At 37.7% G+C, this 14,761-nt stretch overlaps 1 protein-coding gene across 4 annotated transcripts; it reads left to right on the forward strand.

Annotated features, from left to right (window-relative positions):
- Positions 1-5,486: 5,486 nt before the first annotated feature.
- LOC113332066 lies at positions 5,487-9,766 on the forward strand. Of its 4 annotated transcripts, none has more exons than XM_026578744.1 (7): positions 5,487-5,763; positions 6,508-6,694; positions 6,788-6,901; positions 7,021-7,116; positions 7,753-8,265; positions 8,352-8,453; positions 9,681-9,766. In XM_026578744.1, the coding sequence occupies exons 2-7, from the start codon at positions 6,508-6,510 to the stop codon at positions 9,749-9,751; spliced, it is 1,083 nt and encodes a 360-aa protein (XP_026434529.1). In that variant the 5' UTR covers positions 5,487-5,763; the 3' UTR covers positions 9,752-9,766. The 4 variants fall into 4 exon arrangements, with proteins under 4 accessions (XP_026434529.1, XP_026434530.1, XP_026434528.1 ...); XM_026578745.1 differs by having other exon boundaries at positions 8,412-8,453; XM_026578743.1 differs by lacking the exon at positions 9,681-9,766 and having other exon boundaries at positions 8,412-8,724.
- The last annotated feature ends 4,995 nt before the right edge of the window (positions 9,767-14,761 follow it).

Below are 14,761 nucleotides of genomic sequence, written 5' to 3' on the forward strand. Positions count from 1 at the left end.
TAGGATGGACGAGATTCATTAAAGCAGTGACTCACGTACAAAAAGGCTATTTTGGTAATCTCAACAAGTTCACGAAATCTCCCTGCATGAGAAATTGACGATAAATTGACTAGTCAGCACGAGATATTGACCGAGATAGTTAAAGTGGATGGAATCCGTTTAACTTGCTTAGTCTAGCAATAAATAAAAAAACAGGCCTACAAACGAAAATGAGGGTCCAGAACAGGCTTATTTCTGCGTATAATCCTTCTTTTAATTGTTTCTATTCAACTGACGGGGAGGCAGCTGAGTTGAAACCTTACTTTTATTGAGGTGCGCAATGAATTTCTTCTTGAAGAGATGGTGTAAAAATGGTCTTTCACAACCCATTTTTCCAATCTAAAATATTGTAAATTACGAAAAATGGTATTGCATATAAGTTGTTTGATGAAAGTTCACAGAAACAATAGTTTCTACTGGTTGACGTTTCAAGTTTATACTCTAGTTTAGAGTAGTAGATTACTAAGAAGATATCCTTCATAATGTATGTATACGAGAGTTGCTAGTCCAACTGAAATGTGAATTATGAGTCTTATCTGCTGATCAGTTGATGCAGTATGTTTATTTTCTTACCTCGGTTGGCATTGCAGTCTAGTAGAAACCGTTGGCATTTCTATCTAGTAGTACTCATGTGATTAATGTTAGAAGTACAACTATCACCCTTGATCATAAGCCAACCAAAACCAAAAGAAAAAGGCACTAGCTGGTACTAGTACACATTAAAATAATATAGTGGGGTCTAATTGAATATGGGTGGAATTTGCATGTTGTATTATATTTATATCTCCGACCAGGGTATCAATCATGTAGGGCTGAGCAGAAAAACCGTAACCGCGGATTTCATCCGTATCCGTCCGCAAAATTGCGGGTGAAAACCAATCCGCAAGAGTTATGGACCGGACACGGGTGCATTATCAAATCCGCACGCGATGCGGTTATGGTTGCGGTTGGGATTTGATAACCGCGGATTATCCGCACCGTAGGACATTTAGGAAATTTAGTAAATGTATTAAGGATAATATGGGAAGTTGGAGTTTTATACATAAACATCTTTATCTTTCGGTGAAACCTAATAGCATCAGTTTTTTTTCGAGAGGAAGAGACCTTCGATTCTTCTTCTTCTCTGAGCAAATTAGTTGTTCTCTCATTCATCTTCTTCTCATCACAGTAAATATCCTTCTGATCTAAAGTCTCTCTTGCTACCAAATTAGTTGTTCTATCATTCTTCTTCTCTGAGCAGCATCAGCATCAGTAACTGTAAGTAGTTCTCTCATTTTCATTTCTTTTGACTTTCAATGATTATTATATGTTCTAGTGATGTTGATTTCGTTTTAATTGGTTTGGAATTTTCTTAGATGTCAAAATAATTTTGAGTATGTTTGATTTAGGGTTTTCTTAAATTAGTTTTTTTCTTCCAGTTTAGAGATTTTGGGTGATTTGGTCGGTAAAGACCATCATCTCTGGTTGAAGTTTGTATTATCAGTGCTGAAAATTAAACCAGTATGTTTGATTATTAAACCAGTTGTGGATGTGGATTGTCTAATTCATCTATGGTTGAAGTTTGTATTATCAGTGCTGAAAATTAAACCAGTATGTTTGATTATCAAACTAATTTTTGGTTTGAAAATGAATTTTGTTATTTGAATGGAGATTAGGGTTTGTTATTTGAATGAATTTTGTTAGGTTATACTAAAAGTAAAGTTTGTGACTGTACCGATAATGATGTTGCAATATCTACTGTCAATGGGTATGAACAGGAGAATATGAGAGCACTGTCTATTTACCTTGAGCTACTATTTCATGAGCTTACTTGCTTGACCACACTTCTCTATCAAAGACTACAATATTTCTCTATATACAGATCAATTGACTTAATCTCTTAGAATGTGTTTTCCTTGTTGTGTTCATTTACCTAATGTGTTAAATTTGTTAGCAGATGGCTTCAAGTACTGAGGGACCTTCTATTACTGTTGACGATCCTGATGAGAGCATGGCTACAGTTAACCCGGCAACCGTCGAGAGCATATCTACAGCTACACCATCATCTCTGGTTGAAGTTTCAAAGCCTCCGAAAGCTCCTGGTAAGAAGCAATCAGACTGCTGGCAACATTTTGATAAGCGTCTTGATCTTAAGCCACCTAAAGTTCAGTGCAAGCATTGTAAAAGGAAGTTTTCATGGGGTAAAGACGATATAGGGGGTTCTAACTCTCATGGAACAACAAACATGAACAACCATATAAAGCAAAGAAGGTGTCCTAACTACACTCCACCTGGACAACATCAGTTAGCCTTTCAAGTAAGTGATAATGGTGAGACTCCTTCCGTTGTGAATTACTCGTTTGACCAAGATGCATGCAGAGCATCCCTCACCAGAATGATCATCAAAGATGAATTACCTTTTATGTTTGTACAGCGTGAAGGCTTCTTAGAATTTTGTCATCAACTAGAACCTAGGTTTGATGTTCCTTCTCGTTTTACTGAAGCTAAAGACTGCATGAAGATGTATTTAAGTGAGTACCACAAATTGAAAGCTGAATTTAAAAATTATGGTAGAAGGTTATGTCTCACCAATGATACGTGGACTTCAGTTACAAACATGAGCTACATGGTGTTGACAGGTCATTATATTGATGAGAAATGGGTGTTAAAGAAGAAGATATTTAATTTCTGTCCAGTTACGAATCATACTGGTCTGGAATTAGGTAAAACAGTTGCATCTTGTCTTTTACAGTGGGGGATTGAAAGGGTATTCACTTTGACGGTTGATAATATTAGTTCTAACAATGAAGCAGTTGCTTATTTGTCCAAGAGAGTTGTGGGTTGGAAGGCTGTAATTTTGGGAGGAGAGCACATGCATCTTAGATGTGCAGCACATATCCTTGCCTTAGTGGTTAAAGACGGTATGGATTTGTATAATGAATCTATTTCTAGGATACGCGAGGCCGTTAAGTTCGTTAGAGGATCAGCAGAAAGATTGAAGAAGTTTAAAGAATGCGCTGAACAACGGAAGATTAACATCACCAAATTTCTTAGCTTGGATTGCGAGACTAGATGGAATTCTACTTACCATATGTTGAGTGCAGCTGAAAAATATGAGGAGGCCTTCTACCAATTTGAAGAATTAGGGTATGCGGATAAATTTCTTAATCCCCCTCGACCACCAACAAGAGGTAAAACAAACGTACCAGCAGTACCAGCAGTTCCTAAGGTATGGCCCGTTGCTTCTGATTGGGAAACAGCTCGTGCATTTGTTAGATTGCTAAAAACTTTCTATGATGCTACATTGAAATTTTCTGGATCAACTTATGTCACGTCTAATTTATTCCTCGACGAAGTAATTTGTATTAATGACGTATTGCAAGAATGGGTTAAGAATGGTAATGTGTTATTGTCTGACATGGCTGACTGGATGGTTCTTAAATATGAAAAGTATTGGGCAGTGGATAAAATCAACAAAATGTTATACATTGCTGTGTTGCTTGACCCACGACGCAAGGAAGCCTATCTTAGATTTGCTTTGACAGAGTTACTGAAAGAGAATCATGTTACAGTTGACCACGAGGTCCATGAGATGATGACTGCAATGAAACTTATTTTAACAAATATGTTTGAGGAGTATGCACTGTTATATAAAGGGGATGATACGGATTCAAGACCAACAGCTTCAGTATATACTTCTCGTTCACTAGAACCTCAGAATCCGATCAACAGATTTGTTGAGTCTGAAAAACATCAAGAAACAGTGGAGGGAAAAACAGAGCTGGATATGTATTTCTCAGAGAAAAGAGAGGATTTTAATCCACAATTCGATATTCTGAATTGGTGGAAGGTTAACTCTTCCAAGTATAAGATCTTGTCCATGATAGCTCGAGACGTGCTTGCTATGCAAGTATCAACAGTAGCTTCATAATCAACTTTCTCCACGGGTGGTCGTGTTCTTAATGAGTTTCGAAGTTCCATGCTGCCAAAAACAGTCCAAGCACTAATCTGTGCTCAAAATTGGCTTCTAGATAAACCAATCAATCTCGAGGAGCTTATAGAAGCGGTTGAAAAAATTGACTTAGGTAAATCTCAAACCTTGCTTCCTTTGTTTTTGCATCTTTCTCTTTGTGATCAGCCTTGCACTAATTAAGTTGATTACTCAAACCTTGCTATATTTTGATGTGATGCTACAACTTTGGGTCCTATGGGGCATAATTTTTTGTGTGCAAATGTGACCTGATCAGTTCATTATAGGGTCTGCGGGCATAACTTTCTATTAGTCTCCTTGGAATTTGATTAGTCATAATCAATCTTAAAACTTTGGCTTGTTGTTCCTCAATGTCGATTGGGTCTGCGGTCTAGTTGTGATCAGCCCTTTTAAATGGTCTTTACTAACCAATGCTGATTGGTTTTTGTTTCTTCTTGTTTATTGCTGCCTTATATCTGTTTGTGACATTGGTTCCTTCGGCTTATGATATATCAAATCAAATTAGGAACTTATGATCATAATGATGCCTAAATTTAGTGTTTACTGATTATCTATAACTCCTCATTTTACAGATGCGGCAGAAATCTTGTAGGAAATTCCAGACATATCTATCATGGATTGAATAAACTAGTACTCGAATCCAAGGTCTCTTTTTCAGTTTTTGGCATCAGAGATTCATATGGCTTTGCACCAGACTTGTTGCATTTGAATTAGTACTCTTTTGTGTTAACTGTTAACTATCTTATGTCCTTTGTTGCTTTTGAATTACTGAATTAGTACTATTTTGCTTTTGAATTACTGAATTAATACTCTTTCTGTACTTAGTTTTTTTTGATGTCTTGTGATCAAATCCGCGGTTAATCCGTAACCGGCCCGCAAAATCCGTTGATCCGCAAAAGGTAAATCCGCGGGTGATTGGACCGGTCACGGTTTGAATTCCCAAATCCGCAACTTTGACGGTTTGGTTGCGGGTGACCCCTAATCCGCAACCGTCCGTCCGTTACTCACCCCTACAATCATGTAGTCTTATATATTATTATTCAAAAGCACATTTCAGCTTTGCTTATTTTCTGGTAATGCACGTAATTGCTTTATAGTTTATACTACTCTGATTGACTGATTGAGATACGTATCTACATATATATCCTATCTATAAATGGTTCGCAGATGCCCACCATTGCTCACATCAGCTCACTGTTTGAGCCACCCTCAATAATTCCTACGACGCTTGGTTTAGCGGTGCTTTATTCAATACACAGCGTAATTGGGCCTACCGATCGGAGGGCCCGAATGGCCCATAAATAAGGAGTCCTTTTATGACCATTTTTTTTTTGTCAATCGTAGAGTAATGGAAAATTTTAATTTCATAAAAAGATTTCAGATTCCGTAGCTTTTTTACCCGGACAAATTTACCCCTCCTTTTTCTAAACGCATCTGTTCTTTTTTTTTTTTTTTTTTTCTTTTCTCTCCCGTTCTCTTTGGTTTAGTCCCCGTCGTCATCGTCCCCGATAGCTCCTCCACCACCAGCAGCGCCAGACTACAACCATTACCATCGCCGCCTCCAACACCATCACCTCCATCGCCACCACCACTAGCGACACTAACCCAATTTCTCATGGTCGTTCGAGTTTTCATCTTCTTCATTAGGGTTTGAGTCGAGAATTGAGTCAATCGAATCACCAGAGTTATTCAAAATCAAATCAGGGTTCCATGTTCAACATAGTTGTTGCTCAATTGTCATTTGGGTGACGAAGGTATATGTTAAATTTCCCAATTCCAATTTTCGATAATTCTGCAAAACTGGGAAATTTCCCAATTCCATTCTTTGAACATACTGTATGGGTGTTTATATGGTTTTGAATGAGATTGAATGCTAAATGTGAAGAGTACGGATGATAACGAACTGCTTGTACTCCAGTAGATGTTTGATTTTTCAAATCTCACGTTGTTTCTCCCTAAATCTCTTGTTAAGTTTCTGAAGATGATAATCTTGAATTTGTGTCTCTGTATTTAGTTGCAGAGGGTCTCTTTTGTTTGTTGATCGTTCTTTTAATCCATTGTTATTAGTACTAGTAGTCTTTGATTGAAATTCTGGAGAGTAGTCTTATTTTTGTTTTGCAAGTAAATGTGTAACTAATGCTCAAGCAACAATTGCTGTGACAATGGATCTTTAATTATAGGCTGGCAGAAACTTTATAAACAACAGGTTTTAGCTTTAAGAGAACCAAGAATGTATATGTAAGATGAACCTATACCAATGGGTGCTTCAATTAGAAATGGTGTTACTCTCTTATGTTTACTCTCTTACAAATTATGGATGTTACTCTCTTATGCTTCAATTTTTCCATTTTCATCGCAATTATTTTCCCCAAACAGCTGACTCAATGTGCGAACAGATAGGAACTTCGAATCCAGTTTAGAAGTATAAACTGCCTTTGATTATAATCTGAAATACTTGTAGGTAAAATTAATATTGTTATATGTGTATGTGTAAATAGATGGATTCATCGCCAGATGACGTACGTCGAAGCCCAAGACTTGTTGAGCTGCAAGATAGGCAAAAACAACTCTGGCATGCTCAATATAAATCAAAACAAGAGATACTGACCGAACAGGCGTTCAATGAAAGACGACATCTTGCTTATCAAATTCGGAAGACAAGAATGGATGAAGCCGGTACAAGCTGTAAGTTTACTGATTCAATAATGCTCATCACATACCCATAAGCAAGGATTTTACAAGATAAGCTTATTATAGATAGCTTTTTTACATGTGCAGCAAGTGTTCAACTGTCAAACTCAGCTGGAGCACATAAAGCAGAATCGGTCTCGATTCGTCGCCGAAGCCCAAGATTTATGGGATGCGGAAACACAGCCGAAACAAGTGATCAAGGTAATGCTGCAGTTAGCATATTTAGTTGCCGAACTTAGTTGGCTGAAAACCTTATCACATAACCATAAGCAAGGATTTTGCAACATAAGCTTATTATATATAGCTTTTTACATGTGCAGCAAGTGTTCAAGTGTCTAACTCAGCTGGAGGATTCATTCCTCGCCGAAGCCCCAGATTTATTGCACACGGGAACACAGCAGAATCGTTGAATCAAGGTAATGCTGTAGTTAGCAGAATAAGTTTCCGAACTTAGTTGGCTGAAAACATCTTACACCGGATTAGTCATTGGATTAATCTACTAAAGTCCAGTGAAACATAGGCAACTCATAGTCCTCTAACAAAACCGGATAAGTAAAAAATTTGTCTTAGTTTGGTTGATGCATTATGTATATAGGATATGTATTAAGAAGACCTAATTATCTTAGTTTTTCGTTAGATTCCTTTTGCTGATAAATGATGCCTCATTGTTTTTGAAAGGGTGATAATATTAACAGTCAAATTTGGTTTTTGTGCTTACTGTTAGTTTTGCCCGTCAACTGTGGTTGTTAGGTTCCTAGCATATATGATTCGAGAAAGTTTTTGGTTGAGTCAACTAGGACCCCTATAGTGTCCCTCTCTAGATACACTAAAGGGGTTGAGCTATGACGTGAATAAGCCTCCTACCAAATGAATAACCCTCTAGATACACTTCAAATCAGGTGGGGAGGTTGGCAGTGTGGATACACTGGATGGTTCCAGTCCCAGCATTGGTCAGCTTTGAATGAATGTCCCAGCATTTCCTTTCCTGCTGCCTTTAACACTTTTCAAAGATATATATTATTAGTTAACTGTCAATCCTTGGAACTGATCAGATTTACATATATTGTTATGGAACTTTGTAATTCGGAGACGAAACATGTCCGAAGAACAGCTGGTCGGTGAACGAGAGAGGAAGCGTGTTCGACAAAGAACCCGTCGTCTAATTATGACAGAAGAGCAGCGGTTGATTGAACGTGATCGAAAAAAAGCCGCCAAGGAAAAGCTAAACCTTCCTTCAACATCTATAGTCAACGATGATGCGCACATATCGAAAAAACAGCTGGCTGGTGAACGAGAAAGACACCGTGTTCGGCAGAGAACCCATCGGCAAAATATGATGGAGGAGCAGAGGTTGATTGAAAGCGAGTGTGATCGTAATCGATACTTAGCCGCCAAAGAAAAGCTGAACTTTCCTTCATCATCAGCAGGCAACACTTCATCAAACTTAGTTGAACATGTTATGCATGAACATGCTCAGGCAGAAGCTGAGAGACTTATCGGTCGCATCTTAACAATAGGAATGAATACCAGCGAAGGCTATATGGAGTTGGGGCCTGAACACAAAGGCAAGTTTTTTGTACTTGATTTTTTCTATTGTATCGAACATACAATTCAGTAACTGCCCAAGTCATACATAATTTCTAATTTGTAGCTCCCATACATACAACATTTGACGATATGCTCGAGTTTGATGAGCAAATCAACAATGCAGGAGACGATTTGGATGAGAGTCACCAAGAGGATATGCAAGCAGGTACATTTTTGACAAACTTTAAAACTAAAACATGTTTGCAGGGAGGTATGATTGTTACATGGTTGAGAAACATGGTGCTGCTGGAGATTGTATGTAGGGTTTCTTTTAGAATTCTTAGTAGTAATTCTTACTGTGCACGGTTATAGCTCATATGTAATGTGCCCTATCGCTATAAATACGAACTTTGAATTGACTGAGAGTGGCATCTGCAATTCAAATTTTGTTAATCTTATAGAGATTTCATTTATAAAACATTAGTTTCATTCAAAAATTTGTGGAGTTCATCACTCTATCCCTTTTGTGGAGTTCTTCTTCATTATCAGCTATCATGAATATGTGAATGCATGAATATGTGGAGTTCAGGACCGGGTAAAGTCTGTAAAGAGGTGGTGGTTAACCATGAATATGTGAATGCAAACGACTTTTTTTTTTTGAGGTAGACTTCTGCTGAAAAGAGAGGGAGAAATCTAAGAAACAGGAAATGGTTCCAAAATTTATTCCGAGTAGACTCCACTCGGCACGGACCGATCTGGCCTATCCCAGCTCAGACAATGGGGTTTTACAATGAAAGAACTTTTTATTTAACAATTTTTGGGACATAACTCACGATGATTTAGGGGTTTACAATGAAAGAACTTTTTATTTAACAATTTTTGGGACATAACCCACGATGATTTAGGGGTTTACAATGAAAGAACTTTTTATTTAACAAATTTTGGGACATAGCAAACTTTTTTTTATTTAAAAACAAATCTTAAAAACTTGATTTCTTTTTCTTATTAACTTGAATCTAAATTAATTTTATAAAAATTTATTATTATTCTTTTATTAATGTAATAATTAAAGATTAAATGTAAAAAAATGGAAAAAAAAATCAAAGCCACTAGCGAAATACTTATAATTTTGTCAAAAAGATTAATAAAAGGAAGAATAACCGGGTATTCGACAGGTATTATCCGTTAAGATTCGGGTCCAAAACCCGTTGGGTCTTAAGTTTTTAATGGGTCCAACTTTTGGAGCAAGAACTGGATTTGAACCTACCAGGCCCGGATCCGGTTCCGATAATGAGTACCCATTGACAACCCTAATTTTAGGTGATCATTATGTTAAGTCGATAGATTTTAGGTTAATTCGATAGATTTTTCATATTTGTTGACATACATTTTATATTTTGATACTAAGAGAAAAGTTTCAATTTGATAAAATTTTGATTTTTTTATGGTGCAGTGGTCATTCCTCCCCAAAGCCCCATTGTAGATGGTGGATTTTCGACAAAGGCTAAATTCGTAAACTCATAATTATATGAAATTCTGATTCATCAATCGGACGTGAGTATCGAGACACGAGTCTCTCATCGAATTCTCAACGGAGAGTACTTTCTCTCAGAGTACATGTAGATATGTAGTCTCACGACTGGACAACGACATATCTCATGAATACTAAATACTTTCAGTGATTATTTTTATATAGCATCACGAGATGGACGGCTCCTAGACAGCTTGCTCTGCTAGTATAGAGTGATGACGTCTTCAGGATCAAACAACAAGTTTACCCTGACTATATAAAGGATATGACTTACCGGCAAGCTCGTATCAGGATAATTAATGCTCCTAGACAGCTTGCTCTGCTAGTATAGAGCCACAAAGTTAATTATTCCTAATTGCAATCGCTCTTATTCCATGGTCGAATCCACGACTGGTCCCATGGAATGATAATAACAATTGTTCTGATTCTATGATCGAATCCATGACTTGATCTCATAGAATAGCAATAACTATATTATCTCATTACTCCGATTTCATGATCGAATCCACAACTGGTCTCATAAATGGTAATAGATAAACCTTAATTACTCCGATTCTATGGTCGAATCTATGATCCCATGGAATGGTAATGCTCACTTTATTATTCTGAATTCGTAGTCGAATCCTCAACTGATCCTATGAATTAATAATAAACATCTTATTACTCAGTTTTGTGAATTATTCTCCACTGAATTCCACAATTAGTAATAAATAATCAACAACCGGGCGTCTGAGCTACCTCTAAGTAAGCCCCGATTCAAAGGGTGAAGGTGTATTCAACGATGATACACTAACAGTCTCGCACGAACGAGTATTTCAAAAATACAACGAAACGATGAACCTATGCAAAATAGAGAAGAAAATAATAAATAATTAAAAATATTGACCAGGGTATTGGGAGCACAGACACACGACCGACCGACCGTGTCATGGTCAATCCCACGCCAGTTTTATACTTTTAATGCATTTTTATTATTTTCCATGATTTGATGAAAATCTTCTCATTTTATCAAATCTCCTTCGCCCCGAGGAAACTACTCGGTTTCATGGTACTTTCATAAATCCATAAAAAATAATATAAAATTAAGGAAAGGAGTGTGGGGCGTGACCATTGGCGAACCGGCCATGCCTTGGTCCCAACCGGCCCACAAGCACGGTTCCTTATTATTATTATTATTATTATTATTATTATTATTTCTCTAATTTCATGAAAAAACTCCTTGATTTCATGGTATTTTTTCACAAATCATCAAATAATAATAAAATAAAATAAATTATGAAACCTTGTGGGACGGGCCTTGGCCGGCCGGCCATGCCCTAGCCGGTCCCACACGCCCCTTTGTTTTATTATTTTATTATTAGTTTTCCTTGAATTCATCAGATTCCTTGATTTCATGGTATTTCTCTCAAATTAGGAAAAATTCCCTCAAATCATCAAAAATACCTAAAAAATATTAAAAAATTATGAAAACTCGTGGGACCGGGCCCAAGCCAACCGCCCATGCCTCCACGGTCCCACACGCCCTTGTTTTTATTATTTTAATATTTTTTGCTACCCTGAACTCATGAAAACTCCTTCAGTTCATGGAAACTCCCTAAATTCATCAAATTTCTCAAAATTTATGAGTTTTTCATAAAATCATTATAGAATTAGGGAAACTTGTGGGACCGGGCCCTGGCCGGCCGGCCATGCCTTCCACGGTCCCACACGTCCTTGTTTTATTATTTTAATATCTTTTACTTCCTTGAACTCATGAAAACTCCTTCAATTCATGGAAACTCCCAAAATTCATAAAATTTCTCAAAATTCATTAATTTTTCATAAAATCATCAAAATATTATAAAATTAAGGAAAAGGCACCACGGGACCGTGGTCACGACCGGCCGACCATGCCTGGACCACGACGGTCCCACGCCTCTCATTCCTTATTTTATAATTATTTTTCATCATCTCATGGTGTTTTCCTCAGTTTCGTCGAAACCCTAATTTTGGCATATTTTCTCGAATGGATGCTCAATTGCACGCTAGAAAATATCAAAATTCTCAGGACTGAGACGCGGACGCCTTGGGGACACGAGCACGCTATCTTGACCAACCAAGATTGGATCTTTGGCTCACGGAAGCCGGTCCCATCAATTTTCACAGTTTTGACCTAATTTGCACAATTGCTAGTATTAGGTCCAAAACTCTCCCAAACACTTTGGATTTTCATGAAGTGATCGTCAGGCGGTCATGAGACAACCCAGGGCTGGTTTCATGACTCCATGGTCGGTCCCTCGCCTCGTCATAATTAATTAGAGCATTTTCGAATAAATGATTAAACCAGCATTTAATCATTCTTTCACTAACAAATCGTCAACTCTTCAGGAGTTCTTCGTATTTGCTCACGTGAGCATATGGACACTACATGGTTGATCCACGGTCCATGTAGTCGCTCCCTCCTTTGTCCTATGGTTGAAATTCTAACGAACCATGAATTGATCATCAATTGATCAAATTAGGGTTTCTGAACCCAAGGATCATCATTCCAGATTCTAACCTTAATAATTTTATGACGGCCTCATGGTCATTAATTTTATTAATTATGCTCGGTTCAATGACCAGTATTCTAACTAATATTTTTGGTACGCTGCCAATAATCCATCAAATGAGCAACACATGCTCAGACGATCAAATATTCAACAATTCATCACATGAGCAGCACTTGCTCGGATGAGGAATATTTGCTCAATATTGGTTCAACAATCAATATTCAACGATCCATCGAATGAGCAATACTTGCTCACTTCATCGTAAGAACTATACCTCTGTCTCATGACATGTTCAATTCATGAGTTTCATAACATCATGTTCAACTCAACGACTACATGGACTCGTCGTCCCATCAAACCACGAAGTCATCAATTGACTAACAAACCACGAGACGTCAATCATGTCTCTTGGGAAGATATCACTTAGGGTTTTGGTCTGGCGGTCTACGACACGTGTGTTCAAACACACGATGGAATGTGAGCAAGTCGTGCAATCATTTGAAGGAATTCACGAGGTAGTGGGTGGAAAATCGACCAAGTCTCCACACGTTGAGCAACTGGTTTCAAACACGATCTCCACTTCCCCACTCCTTGATTCCATCAACTGCCACACTTCATGGAATCATGGTGTCTACAATTCCAGCAATATAAATAAGTCTCCGATTCATGATTGAATCATCATCATCAGTATCATCAATCTCACGTTGCATCGACAACACGAGATCATCAACTCATCAATTGAGCAACTACTCTCAATTGAGCAATTTCAATCACTCAGAGCTTATCGTATTCGGAATTCACACACCCACAATCTTTGATTACCATTGATTCCACACATTTCTCAGCTTCCCTCATTCAGATCAACCCATCCTCTCTTGTGATCGAATTTACTCTGGAACGGTCATTGTCTTGATTTAGGCCGGAGTACTACAGATTGATCTCTCGAATCTAAATCACTCCCTTTGCAGCGGTGCATCTGTGTGAGGTTTAACATTTCGCTCGGTTCGAGGAGCCTCCTCCGTACGGTCGTCTCCTCAATTCGTTAAAAACCAGCAAATCGTTTTTCCCCATCTACACCCATAGATCTTGACTGCGAGGCATCCCGAAAGAGGAAAAGAAAGTATGTTGCACACGATAATCAAGTATGTAGTTTCCCCAACTATTATTGCTTATGTTATAGTCGAATTTTTGGTTGAATTTTACTTCAGGCATTGATTTAAGTTTATGATTCTATTTTTTTCTTTTCATGGTAAACAACCTCCGAAAAAAAGAAATGAAATGCCGCAAATGTGAATTGATGAAATTATACGGTATGAGATTCCCGTAAATGGAATATTGTCTCGCATGAAGTTGAGTCTTAAATCGAATGGAGATGCAGAGCAAGCTCGAGTCAAAAGATTAGCACAAATCCGTAGAAACCGAATACTATAGTACAAAAAGTCATTGCTCGAATGCCGTCGAAGTCCAAAAATTGCAGAAGCTCGAGAGAAGCTGAGTTGCGATGGATTAGTTGATGTGTCGATTACATATGCCTCAAGTGGACTGGGTAGCTTCTTTGACGTACCAGCAACAACTATCTCAAATGGAATTCTTCGGTAACCGTTTAAAAACTCAATTTCTCCTTTTTTTCATATATTTTCTTAAGTTCCGGAATTGATATTTATCGGGGTAAACTTTCCTTTCAATTTTATATAGGTCGACAGTCAGTTCAGTACCAAATGAACGAGACAACCTCTTTGACGTACAGGTAATATATCCTAATAAACCTTTTGCACTTTCAAATTCTGAACGCCAGAGAAGATACCGTGTATCACGTATAAGGCAACGAAGAAGTGTTAGGCTTGCCATGCTTAATCTGCTACAAAGAAACCGACGTCGTAGAATTGCTCAAACAAATACCGACGATATACTATCAAATGCTCAATCAAGTACTGACGCTAGACCATCAAATGCTCAGAGGTTCAGAGAAACAATGGATGATATAAAATGGGGTTGTTGTGTGCAATGTAAAACGAAGTTCCCAGATATGTCACCTGAAGGGATTTGTACGTTTTGCAAGAAAGACAAAGAGAGCCACTCAGAAGTTTTGTTATTTAGTAAAGACAATAAAATGATTCCAGGAGATGTACCAAAAGAGTTATCCCGTTTAACCGATCTTGAGAAGATTTTGATTGCTCGTGTCCATCCGGTAATGTCGGTGTATCGAGTCAAAGGCCAACAGTATAAATATAGTGGTAATGTTATTAATTTCATACAAGATGTGAATGCGATAGCTAAAGTACTTCCATGTAGACCTAAAGATCTATCAGCAATTTTGGTTGTGAAGAGGATTGGCAACGTATCAACGAAAGAGTTTATAGTGCGGCGAGAATATGTGAGGCAAGCTCTGGAGTGGCTACAGAAAAACCATAAATACTACCCGAATATAGAAATTAGTGTGGAGAACATCGATGTCTTGCCTGAGGAAGGTGT

Source organism: Papaver somniferum, unplaced genomic scaffold (assembly GCF_003573695.1).
Source record: "Papaver somniferum cultivar HN1 unplaced genomic scaffold, ASM357369v1 unplaced-scaffold_128, whole genome shotgun sequence".
NCBI classification, from domain to species: Eukaryota; Viridiplantae; Streptophyta; class Magnoliopsida; order Ranunculales; family Papaveraceae; genus Papaver; species Papaver somniferum.

Bases quoted from the DNA above. Each gene is read 5' to 3' on its own strand.
- LOC113332066 (XM_026578742.1), top strand. From the start codon at position 6,508: ATGGATTCATCGCCAGATGACGTACGTCGAAGCCCAAGACTTGTTGAG. The intron at 6,902-7,020 runs GTAATGCTGCAG...TTACATGTGCAG, and splicing joins AGCCGAAACAAGTGATCAAG to CAAGTGTTCAAGTGTCTAAC. The intron at 7,117-7,782 runs GTAATGCTGTAG...GGAACTTTGTAA, and splicing joins AGCAGAATCGTTGAATCAAG to TTCGGAGACGAAACATGTCC.